At 36.6% G+C, this 17,572-nt stretch overlaps 3 protein-coding genes across 4 annotated transcripts; 2 read left to right on the top strand and 1 right to left on the bottom strand.

The window, feature by feature from the left end:
* On the top strand, positions 88-6,267 carry LOC18770545 (transcription factor bHLH48). Its single transcript, XM_007204840.2, has 7 exons — positions 88-1,296; positions 1,413-1,532; positions 1,641-1,706; positions 3,758-3,826; positions 4,391-4,462; positions 5,487-5,691; positions 5,936-6,267. Exons 1-7 carry the CDS (start codon positions 811-813, stop codon positions 5,971-5,973), a joined length of 1,056 nt encoding a protein of 351 aa, XP_007204902.1. The 5' UTR covers positions 88-810; the 3' UTR covers positions 5,974-6,267.
* LOC18771443 (protein FAR1-RELATED SEQUENCE 5) lies at positions 7,933-9,186 on the top strand. The gene has a single exon (XM_020568966.1). The coding sequence runs from the start codon at positions 7,933-7,935 to the stop codon at positions 9,184-9,186; it is 1,254 nt and encodes a 417-aa protein (XP_020424555.1).
* LOC18769154 lies at positions 12,025-15,530 on the bottom strand. Of its 2 annotated transcripts, none has more exons than XM_020568331.1 (4): positions 15,328-15,530; positions 13,724-13,855; positions 13,592-13,649; positions 12,025-13,502 (listed from the first exon to the last, which is right to left on the bottom strand). In XM_020568331.1, the coding sequence occupies exons 2-4, from the start codon at positions 13,828-13,830 to the stop codon at positions 12,438-12,440; spliced, it is 1,230 nt and encodes a 409-aa protein (XP_020423920.1). In that variant the 5' UTR covers positions 13,831-13,855; positions 15,328-15,530; the 3' UTR covers positions 12,025-12,437. The 2 variants fall into 2 exon arrangements, with proteins under 2 accessions (XP_020423920.1, XP_020423919.1); XM_020568330.1 differs by lacking the exon at positions 15,328-15,530 and adding an exon at positions 14,676-14,753.

The raw sequence follows: 17,572 nt of genomic DNA, 5'->3' as shown, positions 1-17,572 counted from the left end.
TTTTCAAATTTGGATGCCAACTTCCAAATTTTCTCCGCAAAGTTGGTCTCCGTTTCTTCTTTCAATCTAATTCAATTCTAGACACCAAACACACCGCGAATCAAGTGAATCGTCACTGGCACTGGTCTCCGTGACCAGCAAGACCTTTCTATTATCAAGAAGATGTTAGATGAAAATGAAATGCATGTACAATATCAATTAAAAGTGCAAAAGAGAGAAAAAAATAGTTAAAAGGTAAAACTTTAAAAACAACGAAAAAGGAAAAAAAATGGAGGCAGCGTTTGCCATAGGGTGGTGGTCCCCATTGTTCATTTCCTCCTTTTACCTCTCTCTCTCTCTCACCTCAACTCAGCTCTCAACGAACTGTACAAATGGAGGTAACAAATACCCGTATAATTAAACAGGACGCCCAAAACAAGCGAAGTTGCTTTCTCTATACTTCAAATGGTTGAGAAGTAATCTCTCTTCATAAAACCAACACTCTCTCTCTCTCTCTCTCTCTCTCTCAGAGAAAAACACAGAAACATTTTGACCGCCATAGCTATCTCTCTCTCTCTCTCTCTCTCTCTCTATATATATTTCTATCTATCCATTTGGCCATTTTGCCCACATTTGCTTCCTGTTCCCTCCTCTCTCTTTCTCACTCATTTCGCTCTCGAAATTGCACAGTTCGTTTCAAAACCTTAATCCAGTTACTGTGTTTTGCTTAATTAACACAACCACTCTTTGTTTGAGCTCAGAATTTTGAGAAATTAGCTCAGAATTGAGCTCTGTTTTGGTTCAATTTGCCGCCCAATTTCCCAGCAACCCATGGACCCAACCGGAGCAACCGTACCCGGATCCATTTTACCAGGACCCGAGTTCGAGTCCCTCCAATTCCGAGAAGAAATCCACCGACTCATGGCCGTGCCACCGGAGAACGCCAGCTCCTTCACGGCGCTTCTAGAACTTCCGCCGACTCAAGCCATGGAGCTCCTCCACCTCTCGCCGGAGGCCAACTCTACTCCGACTCCGGTGGCCATCTCCGGAGAGGTGCGCGTCCAACACCCTTTCAATTCCAGCCTCACCTTCCCTACAAACCCCGCCTTAATCGAACGCGCCGCCAAGTTCTCGATCTTTGCCGGAGAGGGCTCCCCGGAGACAAGCTCCATACCGTCCAACTCCGGCGCGGATTTGGAGAAGGTGAAGACCGAGCCGGTCGAGACCGATTCGAACCCGAACTCATCCCAGCTGACGCTTGACGCGACCAAGAACAACCAGAGGTCCTCGGCGAAGAGAAAGGAGCGAGAGAAGAAGGTACTAGTCCGATCAATTAGGGTTTCTAGGGTTTACTTTTTCCCCTTTTCGTGATTTTGCTGAATTTTCAAAGTGAAACACGAACTGAATTCAATCCCTCACTCTGTGAAATTCAGGTTAAGGTCTCGACGAAGAAGAGCAAGAGCGAAATCAAAGAAGACGCCAACAAGGTTCCCTATGTTCATGTTCGTGCTCGGCGTGGGCAAGCCACAGACAACCATAGCTTAGCAGAGCGAGTAATGTCTTTGATTAAACTTAAACTCATAATTAAATATTTTCTGCTAATTAAGAAATTCAACATCACTTGTACTTTTTTAAAATTATTTTTTGTTGGGATTTTGCAGGCGAGGAGAGAGAAGATTAATGCGAGGATGAAGCTGCTGCAGGAGCTGGTCCCAGGATGCAATAAGGTTTGATTAACTTTTGTGAGATCTTAATCTTTGGATTAATTGGTTGATTTAGATTTTGGGGATTATATAATTGAATTTATGTCTCTATTGTCTCTTGAAAAAGTGCAATCATGTCTTCGGATTATGTTCTTTAATAACGGTTTTGTCCTCGTCAACTTTTTCACAAAAGTGCTTTGCTTTTCGACCAAGAAAAGGGCTTGCTGGCTTGTGCCAGTGGTATTTCCGTAATTTCACTGCAGTTTAATTTTTTTAATGAATACAACTTTTTTTTTTCTTCTTCAATAAGTTGGAGGACAATTGGGAAAAAGAAAAGGTGGTAGTGGTGGGGGTTGTACTGGGTTTGGTGAGGAGTCCTTTTTAAGGGTTAATTTTGTCATCTAGATTTTTATTTAATTTCTGCACCAAAAAATAATTTCTTTTATTTTTATCAGGCAATTTCTTTTAGAAATAATTTGTACATTTTTTTTTGTCAAATGACAATTGTATTTCCAAATTTTTTATTTTTAGGTTTATATAAGCAAAATTTACTCTAAATTAATCTAATTTACGGAAACGAGATTCGAACTAATTTACATGGAACAATATTCGAACTTGAGTTATCGCGCAGGCTCACTGCCATGGCCATATTTGCTGTATTTCCAAATTAGACTAAGGAGATATCTATTAATTATAAAATAGCTGAGTATTGTTTTAAATGACGGATATACCCTCATAGAGAAAGACATTGTCATGGGGTAAAGCTAGCTGGACTGAGGTTGTGGTGCTTGGCTTGGGGGCAGAGAGACCCACATAAGATAGTGGGCATGTAGAATAGAATTACAGATTTAGGTATTTGTGGGTCCCATCCCATCCCATCGGCATCTCCCATCAGCCACGGTGGGCCAGGCACAAGTTAAATGTTAAACCCTCTTCTGAGGGCGCATAGTACTATCAATCTCTAACGAGTTTGGTATCCATCCTTACTTGGATGACGGAAAAAGGAAGACAAAAGAAAACCTCCTTTAACAAACTGCCCTCACCTAACTGCGTGGAGCATGATGTATGTGTATTGATGTGAGAGTCCACTAGCAATTTCACTTGATTGAGCTTAACCAGAGATCTAAGCTTCCCAAGATTCCTTCATGCTGATGGCAAGTTTTTTGGGCCTTTCTGGGATAGTTTGTGAAATGACCTCAGAGTGTCCAGGAGAAAATTGTTAGAAGAAAAATCTGCAAATTACCCTTTCTTGGGACGTAGGTTGAATGAATAAAAAAAAATAACTGGACTTAATTGCTACCAGCTTTCTAATTCAATTAAAGGAAATCACATTGCAATGGATCCATTGAGCTGTACTCTGCTGGAAGCTGAGGGATAGTGATAAAATTTTATTGATGGAGGCCTAAGATCAGTATAGTTAACCCCATCTTGATATTTACTTTGCGGAAAGGTCAAATGTTTCTTATAAAGAGTGTATTTTTGATTGATTGTTCTTGACATGCATCCATATTTACGACCGCCAATTGCGTCTGCATCTTGCTATCAAAATATTCAAGTTTCAAATGTCAATCCTCAAATGTCAATCCTCACTTCATCCCATTGTTCATGCAAATTCTTTGGTAGTTCAAACTGACATGATGACAATGCTTTTGAAAAATGGGAAATGTGAATCCATCACTGGATATTGGTTTGAGATTCTGATTGTGCCGTTTCTTAGATATCTGACTTTTTTTTTTTAAAATTATAAAAAACTATTTACTCTTGTTATGTGCTATCTAAGTTTGGTCTGATCTGTAAATTCTCTTTACAATGAATATAACAAAGAAAATAATAGATATCCAACTTTTCTTTATGGGTTTAAATTTTACATGAGGAGTTGATATTTCAATCATGAGAGGGCTCTCCCATTTACAGAATTCGTTCCATCTTGTTGGGTTGAGTATGTTGAGCAAACTTTTTCTGTTAAATGTTCTTTAACGAATACCTTGAATCATTTGAATATTTGCGTGCATCTTCTTATAAATATCACTCTTACCACTTCCAGAATCACTACCTAAAACAATTTTGCTTTGCAGATTTCAGGCACGGCACTGGTTCTGGATGAAATCATCAATCACGTGCAGTCCCTACAACGTCAAGTTGAGGTCAGACCTGTTGCACATCTCATACATCTTAAGTAATAGTTTTAGCACTGAAATGAAAAGGCATGACTTGAAGAATTTGGTTGGAGAATCCTTTATTCCTTTGTTCCTTTGAATAAAGCTTCAACTAACTGATGGGTTCTTCTTCACCGTACGTGGGCTAGTGGAAATGTATCCAGGGATATGTGATTTAACAGTTGGATATGTCCTCTAAAATCCCTAGCTTAAAAAAATTCATGTAAAATTGGGACTATCTGATTTGTTTCAGTGCTTTTTTCCCGGTATAGCATTTCCATTTGCCAAAGGTCTAAGAAAGTTTTACCCCCTGAAAGTCTGAAATTATTTGCCAAGTAGTTCTCCATCATTATGGATCTAGACTCTTCATCCTGTCCGTGCATACATCTATTTTGGTTTTAGCTACTTTTAGATGCTTTAGTTATCCCCCTCTTTTAGTTACAAAGCCAGAGAGAAGTCAAGCAATCCTAGGGAATGAAGTTATCATACTGGTTATTTCCAACTATCTTTTACTGCCATGTTCTGATTCTGGTAAAATTTCATTTGTTTCAGTTCTTATCAATGAGACTTGCGGCAGTCAACCCAAGAATTGATTTCAACCTTGATAGTATATTGGCTGCTGAAGTAAGTATCACGCAGCTCCTTTAAATACTATTCTATTTTGAAATTGAGAAGCTACTGAGGCGTCCTCGTGTTTTATCAGTGGTTCAGTATTATTTTCGGGGGTGTGGATGCATACCTGGCTGCTTAGGGGCCTGTTGCCATCATTTGCAAGTTATGCAAAAATATTAGACTTGTTAGTCACTTCATGGTTTGACCATTAATCATATACTTAACAATGGCAGTGTAGATTAGCAAACAGTTTTATGCTGTTTTTGGGTTTGCATCATTAAAGACTGCTAGCCAAATATTAAATGACGCTACTCAGCGATCAAATGTCAGGCCAGTGGATGAGTTTTGGAGGCCCCTATTTCTGTCTACTACCTGGCTACTTTTATTTATTTATTTTGAATGGTTTTTAGATTATGATAGATAATTGTCAGTTACAATCAGCAACCAGGCAATCTAAAGGTTGTTTACATTTAGTGGGACCACTGCAATTGGGGTTCCATGAATGAGTTTTGTTTCCTTCTTCTTTTTCTCTTTGTTTGAAGTAGAATTGTGGTAATTGATAGGCTACACTAATTCATGGAGCAAGTTCGACCCTTAAGTTAGTGTCATATTGATTGCATATTAGAGCATCTCCAACCGATGTGTCAAAAGTGCCACATAGACATTTAACGGCTAGAAATAACATCTCACATCACTCCAACCGATGTGTCAAAGCTGATGTGGAATGAAGGCTGGAGGTTGAGATGTTATTTTTGACATCCCAAAAGCAAGATGTCAAATGAATATTTTATTATTTTTAAAAGATAGTTGGCTGTTACTTTTATTTATTGTTTTCCTTTTTTCCTTTTTTTCTTCTTTATCTTAAATGATTTGATTGTTACAATAATTATTTATTTGACATATCGGGTGGATTGTAAAACTGTGTAAATGTCAAATTGCCACATCAGCCATCAAATTTAAATTTGATGTTTGGTATTTGACATCTCCCTTGGAGATGCTCTTACTGATATATTTGGCTATCCTCCACAACTTTCAGAGTGGATCTCTAATGGAAGCTAACTTCGCCAATATGGTTACACCTCTGATGTGGCCAGAAGTCCCAATTAATGGAAACAGACAACCGTATCATCAGCAATGGCACTTCAATACTCATCACCCTGGTTGGGGGAGGGAAGAAGAAACTCATACTTTCATTACTCCAGAGACCTCCCTTATCAGTTGCGATTCTTCAGCAAATTCAGGTAGACTGATATGAGTCTTATTGTTCACGCATCTCCTCATGTGTCTCCAAAACCCTTTGCCATTGGCAGAGTGCTTTTCATATCTCATTTCAGGCCAACTTTTCAATTGATACAAGAATTTGATATAGTGTGCTATCCTCACACTCGAAGCAGTCATATTGTTGATGAAAAATATACATGAGGTGCAATTTGTTTAACATGGAATAATGAGATTTAACTTCTTCATTTCATTATTGTTGTGCAGCAACTCTGCAGACAAGTCATTTGAAGATGGAGATGTGAAGACGACGTAATTAAGTTCTACTGGCAGAAGTGTATATATCAAGTATAGTATTTTAGCAATTAGCAGGAAGTAGAGGAAATGCCTCGGTATTCATGGCGCGTTTCTATTTTTCAGGGTCAGTTATGAATCCTGATTTCCCTCTGTCTAGAGAGGGAAATAGGTTTGGTATGTTATCCTTATGAAATATATATATACTAACTTTGAGGGTCATTCAATCAAATACTTATTTTTTGAACTTTTTGATTGGTTCCTATTGCAAAATCATTGAATGAACCATTGCTTAACAACTGTTATTGGAAGACTTCTTTGTTCAGTCTCAGTGTATGCACCATCAAGTTCTCTGCACTTTTTTTTCTTTTTAAGACATAACAAGGGCTGAAACAAAGCTTAATATGGTTCTGAAAGTGCTTCCTTACTCTTTCATAATTCCTGTACCGATTACAGAATGTGGAATGAGCTGTGCTAGCTTAAGTAACGCATGGGCATGCGATGATGCTATCACAGCCGCTGGATCTTCGCTATAGGATCTGCAATCATCAACAGCTGTGCTAAGGCCGCACGCCTTGTGCGACTAACACTAACATAATCCATGTGCCCAACTCGGGCCTTTGATTAGCAGTTGCAGATTGCCCTTATGCACTTGTTCTATTCTAATTTCTATACAGTTATAGGAAAAGAAATTGTGCCGTTGACAGACATGCTGCAATGGGCACCCAAATGAGGGAAAATTCTACAATGGGCGTGGTGTATCCATGCGCCCAAAATATCAGCCATTGGATGGGTAAGTGGAGATGAGGGTTAAATCCACACCATTGAATGCTGGTAACCTGTTAAAAGGGTTGGTGTAGGTAAAAGTGAATAAAATAAAAATTAAACACAAAAATAAAAATAAAACAAGAAAAGAAAAACAGAACGACAGAAAGGGAGAAGGGAATAGAAGATCGTGAACTGCTGCTAAGGCAATCCCACCAACGGCACTTTCTCTTTCATCTCTCCCTCTCTTCCCCTACATGTGAATCTCTTGATTCTGGAGATGAAATTGAGAAGATCTTAAATTTCGGTGGCTGGGCATTTTGCGTGGTTCACAAAAAACCAGTGGAAACGAGTTGCTGTTGCTGAAACGTATTGAAGTGGCCATTGCAAAGGTAAAATTAATAGCTTTATAGTAGTTCATCCTTGTCCACACTTGAGTTCCCAAAGACCAGCAATATAACATTTTGCTATATTGATCTGCTCAAAGAAAACCAGCTATTTGTATGGGTAATTTTCCCTCTATGAAATCAAGTAATTATGTTATTAAAAGAAAACCAGAAAAACTAAGCAGAAATTAATGCAGCCCAGGAAGCAACTAAGCAGAAGTAAATGGGTTTTTGATTTGATGAAAAGAAAACCATTGTAGTTTGAGTTATTTCACAGACAAGAAACACAATATGATCAATGTCAATATCTTTCTCTTCTTTAATGTTGGGCATATTGTTAATGTTGAAAAGTTTGTGACTCATTTGAAAAACATTAGATAGAATTTCTTAATTGTATTGCAAATGCCATGATATTTGTAGCCTTGCCTTTTGGTAATGGAAATGTAAGAGGTACTTCAATATGTCATTTTGAATGCAATTACCAATTAGGTAGTCCTATTTTGCAATTATTGTATCCATATTGCCATGTTATTGATAGCCTCTTACATTTTGAGAACATATGTGTTTTGTCAATGCAATTGACAAACAGTTTCTTCTAATTGCATTATAGTCTTGCAATTGACAAACATAACAGTGTATTTGCATTATTGTCGTGCAATCGCCATTATATGAGCACAATTATGAAATGTAGAATCTCTTAGTAAGGACTTCCTTCATGATTTAATTGTATGTTTATATTTCTACTAAATGCAATTGATGTGTATCCATTTATTTTCATATTAATTATGCCATGAAAGACATGTTGCCTATTTTCAGGAAATGGATGCAGAAGCAAGTAAAACGAATGGAATTCAGGGCCAAAACTCTGTCCCTAACAGTGAAGGTTATTTTGCAGAGGCTGAGTCACTTGAAGAAACTGAAAATGTCCCATCTTTACATATTTTGGATAGTAGAACAGAAGAAAGTACTGAGAAAAGCAGACAGTTTGAGTATGATGGGTTAAACTTCCAAAATATGAGCATTGCTGATTTAGCGGAGAGAGAGTTTGCAAAAGTTGAGGAAGCAGAAAGATTTTACTGCAACTATGCTCTTGCAATTGGTTTTAGCATAAGAAGAAGTCATTTAAGACGTAGCGAGGGTGGGGTTGTGATGGGAAGACAATGGGTGTGCTCAAAAGAAGGGAGTAGATCAAAGAAATGGACAAATAGAGATGATATGGTTCGTACACCAAGGAAAGAGACTAGAGAGAATTGTCACGCTACATTTGCTGTGAAGTATTGTCCTAACCAGGATGCTTATATTGTCACTAAATTTGTAAAGGAGCACAGCCACCGACTTGCTAACTCACATGAGGTGCCTTTTCTTCGTTCACACCGGTGTGTTACGGAATCTAACATAGCACAATCTATGTCTATGAGAAAAGCCTCTATTAAAACCAATAGGACATACGACTATATGGTTGACCAAGCATGTGGATACATAAATGTGGGGTTCACTAGTAAGGATCTATATAAGAGGATGGATTTCGAGCGTCGACAAGTGGTATTGGATGGTGATGCACAAGCAGCAATAAGCTACATGAATGCCAAGGCAATAGCGGACCTGGAATTTTTTTGCATATTTAGTGTAGATGAGAAGAATAGATTGGCAAATTTGTTTTGGAGAGACTCTCAATCTCTACACGATTATTGTTGCTTTGGGGATGCGGTGATACTTGATAGCACGTACAAAACCAACGTATATGACAAGCCTTTAGTGGTGTTTGTTGGTGTAAACAACCATAACGCGACCACAGTTTTTGGTTGTGCATTTCTTGTTAATGAGACTGCTGATACATATCGTTGGGTACTCAGAACTTTTTTGACTTCTATGAAGGACAAGAAGCCTGTATCTATTGTCACGGACGGGGATGACCTAATGCGCGTAGCAATTGATGAAGTTTTTCCCGATGCACATCATCGTTTATGTACATGGCACATCATGAGGAATGTGAACACCAATGTGAATAACCCAGAAATAGTAAGGGAGTTTAGCTATTGTGTGCATGGTGGTTTGACACCAGTGGCGTTCTAACAACATTGGCAGCAAATGATAGATACGTATGATCTAAAAGGCGATTGGATTGAGATGATGTATCGTAAACGGAAACGATGGGCTGAAGCGTACTGCTCGGGGCATTTTTTTGGTGGGAATACCACCACACAACGTGTCGAGGGTATGCATAAGAACTTGAAGGATTGAATTGGCAGAGGCATGAGGTTAGTGGAGTGTATTCCACGGATTGAAAGACCGTTATTGAGGTTGAGAAATGAGAATGTGAAGGATGACTTTGATTCCAAGAATTCACACCCACTCCTTCGCATGCACCTCCGATCACTAGAGGAACATGCAACTTCTATTTTCACTCACGACATTTACAAGTTGATAAGAAATGAGATAAACAAGGAGGCAAAATTAATTCTCGTGCAACCCGTAAGAAACAATGAAGATCCTCGTGTTTACACATTTTCCAAATTTGGAAGACCCGCTGAGAAATGAACTGTAGTGTACTACAAGAAAGAGCAACATCTGCAGTGTTCGTGCAAATTATTTGAATCCAGTGGAATTCCGTGTTGTCATATGTTTGGAGTCATGAAATGTGATCATATGGATGAAATACTTCCGACCTTAATAATGAAGAGATGGACAAAGGATGCAAGACGTGGGAGTCAAACTGTAGTCAAGTCGGATGATGTTCCCAACGAAACTATTCAAATGGCTAGGTTTGGGTCATTAAGTGCTGATTTTAACAAGCTTTGTTTTTATGGGTCACAAACAGAAGTCGCTTACAAGAGGCTAAAGGCTGAATGTGGGAGATTAAATACTTTGGTTGAGACATGGAAGGAGCAACATGAGCAAACTAGTCTTAATCTAGGATGCCATAATAATGTTGTAAGAGACCCCATAGTTGCTAAGACAAAAGGAAAGCAAACAACAGGAAGCAAAGGCAAAAAGGCCCCACAATGCGGAGAGTGCAAGGTTACTGGTCACAACAAACGAAACTGTCCAAATCGCATTGTTGGTGATGGAGGTAAGCGGAAAAGGGGTTATACAAGTGACAGGAGCGATATTCTTTCTAGTTTTGGACCAGAAGATGATACAACTGTTGGGAACAAAACATTTTATTCCTCCTCGAGTGCTGTGCATGGGACTAAGACGTTGTCCTCTTCTTATACAACCCCTAACTCGGGCTTCTCATGTGGCGAAGTGTCTAGTGGCTCCACTCATTACACCTATGATGGTTTCACCTTTGAGACACCCGAGTATAGTGTATTGGAATTACAATTTGACACACAAGCCTCGCCACCTAGAGATCGTAATAGATTTTGGGTTCCATTCACCCCAATAAAATGACATGGATTATAGTACTTCCACAATATATATGGTTTAGGTTTTATGTACGAAATATTCATTACAACCATATTGTTCATGTATTTCCCCAACTTTTGGCATGACATATATCATTAGTGTTATTTTGTATCTATGTTAATGTTACATGTAGGAGTTTTGATACATTAATATTGATATTTTATTATGATTTTGCATGATTAGAATGGTTAGATGCAATAAATTCCATTGTTTTTCATATTTAGCTTAGGTGCTTAATTATGAAGATAAATGAAAAATGGGAAAAATGATATGGCAGAGTTCTTTGGAAATTGCTGAACAGTCAATATGATTTTGCAACATGAAATGGCAATTACACATTGTCTGTGTGTCGCTTTCATTGTCCAATTTAGAATGTTTTCACTATCAAACTTTCATAATTTAGTCAGATATAGCCATTCTTAGTGTTTGCTAAACTACAAATTTGACATAGTTAACAACCAATCTTTGTGGACAAAATCCTTTACTTGCACGCTTTACTATTTTTCAATATGTGCGTTATTGTTCACAATGTGCACTTGCGCGTTTAACTTTGAATAATTTGAATCTATTAATTAGGTTGAAACAAATATTTTCGCACAACATTCTGTAAATATCAATTTGTATTGTTTATGGTAAGGCATAAAGTTATTACAATGTGGCTTTAAATGTTATTCAAAAAAAAAACTAAAGCTCATGACTACCTTAAGTTATGTCCGACTCACCAGATTCATTTGGAATATGAGAGGAGTAAAGGTCGTTTGTTATACAAGGTTGGCTTGGCTTCGCCTTCACTAAATTTAGTACAATGTTTGTTTCATCGAGTCGTAGTCTTATATGAGATTGTTAATACCGAGCTCACCAAAACACCTCCTTAGGAGGGTACTACTAAACCCATGTGGAAAGGGAGAATTAACTGATCTCATGCTCACCAATGTATAAGATGTATATATTATATTATTATTAGTATTATTAGTATTATTAATATTTATTTATTTATTTATTATTATTATATGTATATATTATATTATATTTATACTTACATATACATATACTATAATGTACATATATACATGTCTTTTAGACATATATGTATAGTTGTGTATATATATATATACCCGCAGCGGCGGATCCACCAATATTTAAAAGACTACAAGAAAAAAAAAATTAATAATTACCCAAAAAATTTACATAACCAATCACCCTTACAATTTAAATAATACCAAAGTATTGACAGGCTTTGCATAGATGCTAGCTAACTTTGGTCCTGCAAAGGTAAGCCTTCTAGCAATGATGAATAAGTCTTTTAGAAGATAAATTCTAATCGCTGTTGTACGAGTCACTATTGGATCCCTTGTTGAAGTTGAACTATAATTCTCTAAGAACAAACCTTTTACGTTGTTGTGGCCCACGTTATCCTAGTGGCCACAAATCATTATGAAATAGCATTTACAAATCAATATAACTGAAACAAATATATATTAGATAATATAAAGAATCTGCATAAAATAAGGACACCTAACTTTGTTATTACATTGGGAGAAAACCAAATAAAAATACAACGTAATCCATAGTACAATGATTTCTGCATATCAAATGCTCGATAATTGTCATCATCCAAACATGTAAACTAACAAGTGAAAATATGAAAACGCATACAAACAAGCTATAACCAATACTCATCATACCTCATTATGAGGTTGTTTTGCATGTTTTCTCTCACGGATGACTTCAACAGAGGGAGCCAAAGTTTTATCAACAGTTGCAAATCTTTTCCCATTGTCATCTTGCTCGTTGAGAGTTCCATCTTCTTTGTTTGCCCTACTTTTTGGAGGTTTAGCATTTCTAAGGTCTTTTTGTCCCCCATCACTCCCCATATTAAACATGTTATCATCTTCCTTATTCAGTTTAACTTTCAGTTAATGAGGGCATGGAGTGCGCAATGTTCTTTCTTTCTCTTCATTTCTTGATGATAACTCAGACATAATCTTGGAGAGGGATTTGTCCATACGAGCAACAGTGGCCACCAAAGTTGCCACATCCTTTTTTATTGAACTTAACTCTTCAGCAAAGTGAGTCATTGTTTTGGCATCATCTCCGAGGCCTCCATATTCAGTTTTCATAACAACTACCTTATCACTTTCAAACCCCCCTTTTTTTTGTAGCCACTTCTTCATTTTTTCGGTCTCTACTTTCCCCCACACAGTAAGTGGTAGCACAGACCTATCCACAAGTACGCTACCATGAGCTATAGCATCAAGGTAAAATAATTGAAGGAATAACAAGCAACCACCGATGTAAACTTGATTGTTCTCCTTAAATGACCTGACACTGTCTAATAAAAATCTCAAAGAATAACTCGCCCAATTTTTCCTTGCTATTGCCTTGCTATCTCTTAACGGAAGCAGATATTTTAGATTCACATACACGGAAGTGGTTGGGCATAGCAATGTGCATAGAGCAAACATGACAAAACCAACTTTGAAAAAGTCACTTGCTTCTTCTGTCCCCACCATTATCTGCTTCAACTCATTATTTTTTAAAAGCTTCTTCCCGCCCAAAAAAGAATTTCGCATATTTACAATGTCTTGGTCATCCATGGATCCGGTGAAGTGAACTTCCTCTCCTCCATCCTTAACACCCATTATGCGCACGAAGTCATCCACAGATATCTTAAATGTTTTTCCATGTAGCACAATTGATGATTCAGCAGGATCCAATTTATCAACTAAAAAATGACACAATGAATGAGACAATTTTCCGCACTTCATTTCCAACAACGAAACAAATCCCATTTCTTCAATGGCTGCTTTTTTCTCATCGCTTAAAACATTTATAGTGTCCTTGATATCCTTCGGACTGCATCGTGTGCTTATCTTCAAACAACCCTTGTTCGAGGCGTTCGTTGAAGGTGTTTTAGAATCATACTCTGCTTTTTGAGTGGCATCCAACTTTTGCCACATATTAGCAATTTCTTTCTTTGTCTGAGGAAGAAAATAATAAATTCAATCACTTCATTATAAGTTGTGAGCTGTAACGTCTCTATTTAAATGTATTGTTTACAATTTATCACCTTCGTATCCACTTTGTCCACTATTTTTTGTTTCTTCATTTCATGGCCCTTTATTTTCCTATTTAAAACATTCACATTTAGTTAGTCCTATAAAAAGTACTTAAAATACTGGAACAGTTGTTTAACACTTACAGAAAGTTAAAATAACCCGTCTTCCGAGGAATCACCATCTTGGACTCGTCTTTTGTTGTTTTTGGATTTTTGCCCTTACTATGCACATCGTTGTTCTTTTTCACCATTTTATAATTCCAACTAATGATGAGCCTGCATTAAACAAGAAAAACATTTTATATATCTAATAAACTCAATAGAAAATAATAATATGTCAACTCATATGCAAATTATCAAACTATGTCAAATAATAACATGTCAACTCATATCAATGGAAAAATAATATTTCAACTCATATGCAATGGCCAAAGGAGATATGAAATTGCAGGAACCTTACGCATTGCATATGAAATTATAAAATTCCCATTCAACGTAATTCTCAAGCATCCAAAACAATCTCAATGCTTGTTCTCATGCTATCCACTTTCATGGAAATTTTACCATTTTTAATAATATGTGAACGAAATTAACTTCAACCCAGCATTTTTTAAATCTTTCAATCCATTCCATAGTTCGAACATCCAAGAACACAACATATTAAACAAAAAAAAAAGTAGTCTTATCAAATAAACAATCGAAAAATAACATGTATATATCAATTGCCAACCAGGTGCTATGAAATTGTATTACCCCTAGGCAATTGTATTTTCGCGCTATACTATATCACCTTCTACATATCCAATATAATTATGAGGCATCACGAAACACTTTTAATGGTTGTTCTCAGCCTACTGACTATAAAGACTATTTTACAATTTGTAATAAGGTTACCCACCAGCAAAAATGAAATTCATATTACGTTTTCAAAAATAAACTTAAAGAGGTGAGGTTAAGGTTTAGCAAAACACAAGTCATATTACGCAATACTAATTTTACAAAAGGTTAGGGTTTATCAAGAGATAAAATGAGATTATTCAATACTACCCTTACAAAACTTCAAACTAAGTGCTTTAAACCTTAAGTAAATACCTACCAATCAATGGAGGAATCTTCACCACATAACATATGTCAACTCAAATGCAATTGCCAAATCATAGAAACAAATTGCATGAACCCTATATAATTCCATATTAGTCAGTCATACAGAATAAACTAAAATAATAACATATCTACTCATATTCCAATTATCAAACGGACTTTTATTGAACCATATATGAAATTGCATTCTCGCCAATCGTACCAAACAAACTCAATTGGAAAGTAATATGCCAACACATATGCCAATTGACAAACAGAGGGCTATGAATTGCATAACCCCTATGCAATTGCATTTTCGTGCTCCAATAAATCATATTCTATACATCCAACGAAATTCTTATGCATAATTTTACAATGCTTGTTCTCTGTATAAAATATAAAATTACAATGCTACTAAATTTCATTCAAATTTTACAATTTAGAATAAGGTTACCACCCACACAATATTCAATTCATATTTGGTACAAAACTTAGTTGAGATTAAGGTTTACCCATAAACAGAAATTAACTTAAAAATTCTTGAGATTAGTTAGGGCTTAGCAAGAGAGAGATGGGATTAAGGTTTACCTATAAAGATAATTAACTTAAAAAAGAGGTGAGATGAGTTAGGGCTTAGCAAGAGATAATTGAGATTGCTCAATACTAACCTTAGAAAGCTTCAAATCAACTGATACCTAATGTTTTAACCCTTAGGAAACAATTGAAAACCACTACAGGAGATACCAATGGAGGAGATCCAATATTCAGCAGTAGAGTTTTTTGCAGCGCGCTAAAATATTCAGCAGTAGAGTTGTTCTGGTTTTGGAGAGCTGCGAACTCAAATATCAGATAACAAATTGATTACCTCCACCTGTTATAGCAGGTTTTCTTTTAATTTTTTTACAACTCAATTGGCATGTGCACTGCACATGCTTCATAAACAACAAATGGAGCATGGATACACCACACCCACTGTAGAAGGAGTTTGGGAGATCCATGTTTTTGAGATCCCTTTTGTTTCCAATGAGAATCCACTATTTAAATACTTTTTCAGGGTTTCTAGACCCAGAGCTAGAGTAATGTTAGTTTTGTTCGCCCTCCTTTGTAAAAGAAGAAAAGTACGCAACCCAAGAGGATGGTATTGAGATTCCAAGGGAGCCAAATGGACAAAATAGATGGATCTATATGTAGATTTCTGGTCTAGAGTCATTTGATGCAGTTTCCCAAAAGATGTAATGTAGCTAAATAGTATGTTTTTATTTCTACAAAGCGTTTTCAATGTATCAAATTAGATTCAATAATGCCATAAAAATTAGATTGGCACATTAGTCTAATGTGGGAGGAGGCTCAAACTGGGATGTAAGGGATAGACACACTGATTTAACCAATTGATCTAATTAACATATGCAATTGACCTATTTCATTAGCTCCAAATTACTTTGAATTCCAACGAATTCTTTATAATACACTATCAATAATTTATAATAAATTGAAAATGTGAGGTTGGTAAGTTGATTAGAATATTGTGCTCATTTTCTTGCACCTGAGTTCGATCTTCTTTCAATTAGAGTATATATCATGTTAAAAAAAGGGGTGATAAATCCATACTAAACCCTACTACCTAAAGTGAATCCAAGGAGAATTATAGAAGGGAAGTTTCCCCAAGGGGTATATTCAATTTAGATTTTAAAAGAATTTTAAAAAGTTTAAAACTGCAGGTGTATTCAATCACGATTTTATAGAAGTCTATACAATTCTGGGTGTATTCAATTCATATTTTTTAAACTCTATTTAAATTTGGATGTATTCAATCATGACTTTAAAAGACTTCATAAAAGTTTGGGTGTCTTAAAAAACTCATTGATTTTAAAGGAAATACAAAAGTGGTGGATTTCGTTTGATTATAGACTAACTTTAGGCCATGAAAAATCTTTGTTTCCCTTAGAGATTTTGATAGACATATTATTTTTATTATCAAAATATGATTTCACCACTTTTACGACCACCGTCTTATCATGACTATCACCACCGACATCGCTGCCGCCATCACCACCACCACCACCACCAAAGTCATTGTCATCGTCACCACCGTTACCACCGCCACCACCACCACCACCACCACCACCACCACCGACATCGCTGCCACTCCCAGCACCATCACCGCAATCACCACCACCCTTACCCCTACCCCTACCTCCACCACCACCAAACCCCACTATCAGCCCCACCATCACCCCCCACCGTCACCACCACTGCTAGCATCATCACCATCACCACCACCGTTGCCGTCACCACTGCCACTACCACCCCCACCTCCTCCACCACTACCTCCCCCACCATCACCCACAAACCGCCATCGCCATCACCACCACCGTCATCACCCCTAAATCCTTTCTGTTTTGAGTGCTATAAAATCCATTAAAATCAATAATAAAACTATAACAAACTCAGTTAAAATCTATACACTAATTTAGTGAAAATGTACGAGGAGTTTGTAGAATTCAGTTACAGTGCGTTTGGATGATGAAATTTAAAAGTACAAAGGATTTCATAAATGATGGAATTTAAAATGACGGAAATTAATATTCTAAAATTTGTAAAGTTTCTTGTTTGGGTGGCGGATTTAAAACACGGAATTTAACCTTTATTTGTAAAGTTATCTTTTTTTAAAAACTCAATCTCTGTTGGAATTATTGAGTTTTTAAAAATGACGACTTTTATATAGAATTTAAAATTGGGATTGATGATCTCCAAATTCCATGTTTTTTCTCACGTGAAATTTCTAAATTTCTATGTTTTTTAATCCAAACACGAGAATTGATTTATGTCAATTTAGAAATTCTGATCTTTGTCAAAATCCCAAGTTTATTTCCTTTATCCAAACACACCATTAAACTCAATTAAATTTAATTA

This window comes from Prunus persica, chromosome G7 (genome assembly GCF_000346465.2).
Source record: "Prunus persica cultivar Lovell chromosome G7, Prunus_persica_NCBIv2, whole genome shotgun sequence".
Lineage (NCBI taxonomy): Eukaryota > Viridiplantae > Streptophyta > Magnoliopsida > Rosales > Rosaceae > Prunus > Prunus persica.
Note: the sequence above shows the minus strand (reverse complement) of the source record. Positions and strands in the feature narration are given on the sequence as shown.

Bases quoted from the DNA above. Each gene is read 5' to 3' on its own strand.
- LOC18770545 (XM_007204840.2), top strand. From the start codon at position 811: ATGGACCCAACCGGAGCAACCGTACCCGGATCCATTTTACCAGGACCC. The intron at 1,297-1,412 runs GTACTAGTCCGA...TGTGAAATTCAG, and splicing joins GAAAGGAGCGAGAGAAGAAG to GTTAAGGTCTCGACGAAGAA. The intron at 3,827-4,390 runs GTCAGACCTGTT...CATTTGTTTCAG, and splicing joins CCCTACAACGTCAAGTTGAG to TTCTTATCAATGAGACTTGC.
- LOC18771443 (XM_020568966.1), top strand. From the start codon at position 7,933: ATGGATGCAGAAGCAAGTAAAACGAATGGAATTCAGGGCCAAAACTCT.
- LOC18769154 (XM_020568330.1), bottom strand. From the start codon at position 14,707: ATGTTATGTGGTGAAGATTCCTCCATTGATTG. The intron at 13,856-14,675 runs GTAGGTATTTAC...TGTTTAATGCAG, and splicing joins GAAGATTCCTCCATTGATTG to GCTCATCATTAGTTGGAATT. The intron at 13,503-13,591 runs GTGATAAATTGT...TTTCTTCCTCAG, and splicing joins TGGACAAAGTGGATACGAAG to ACAAAGAAAGAAATTGCTAA.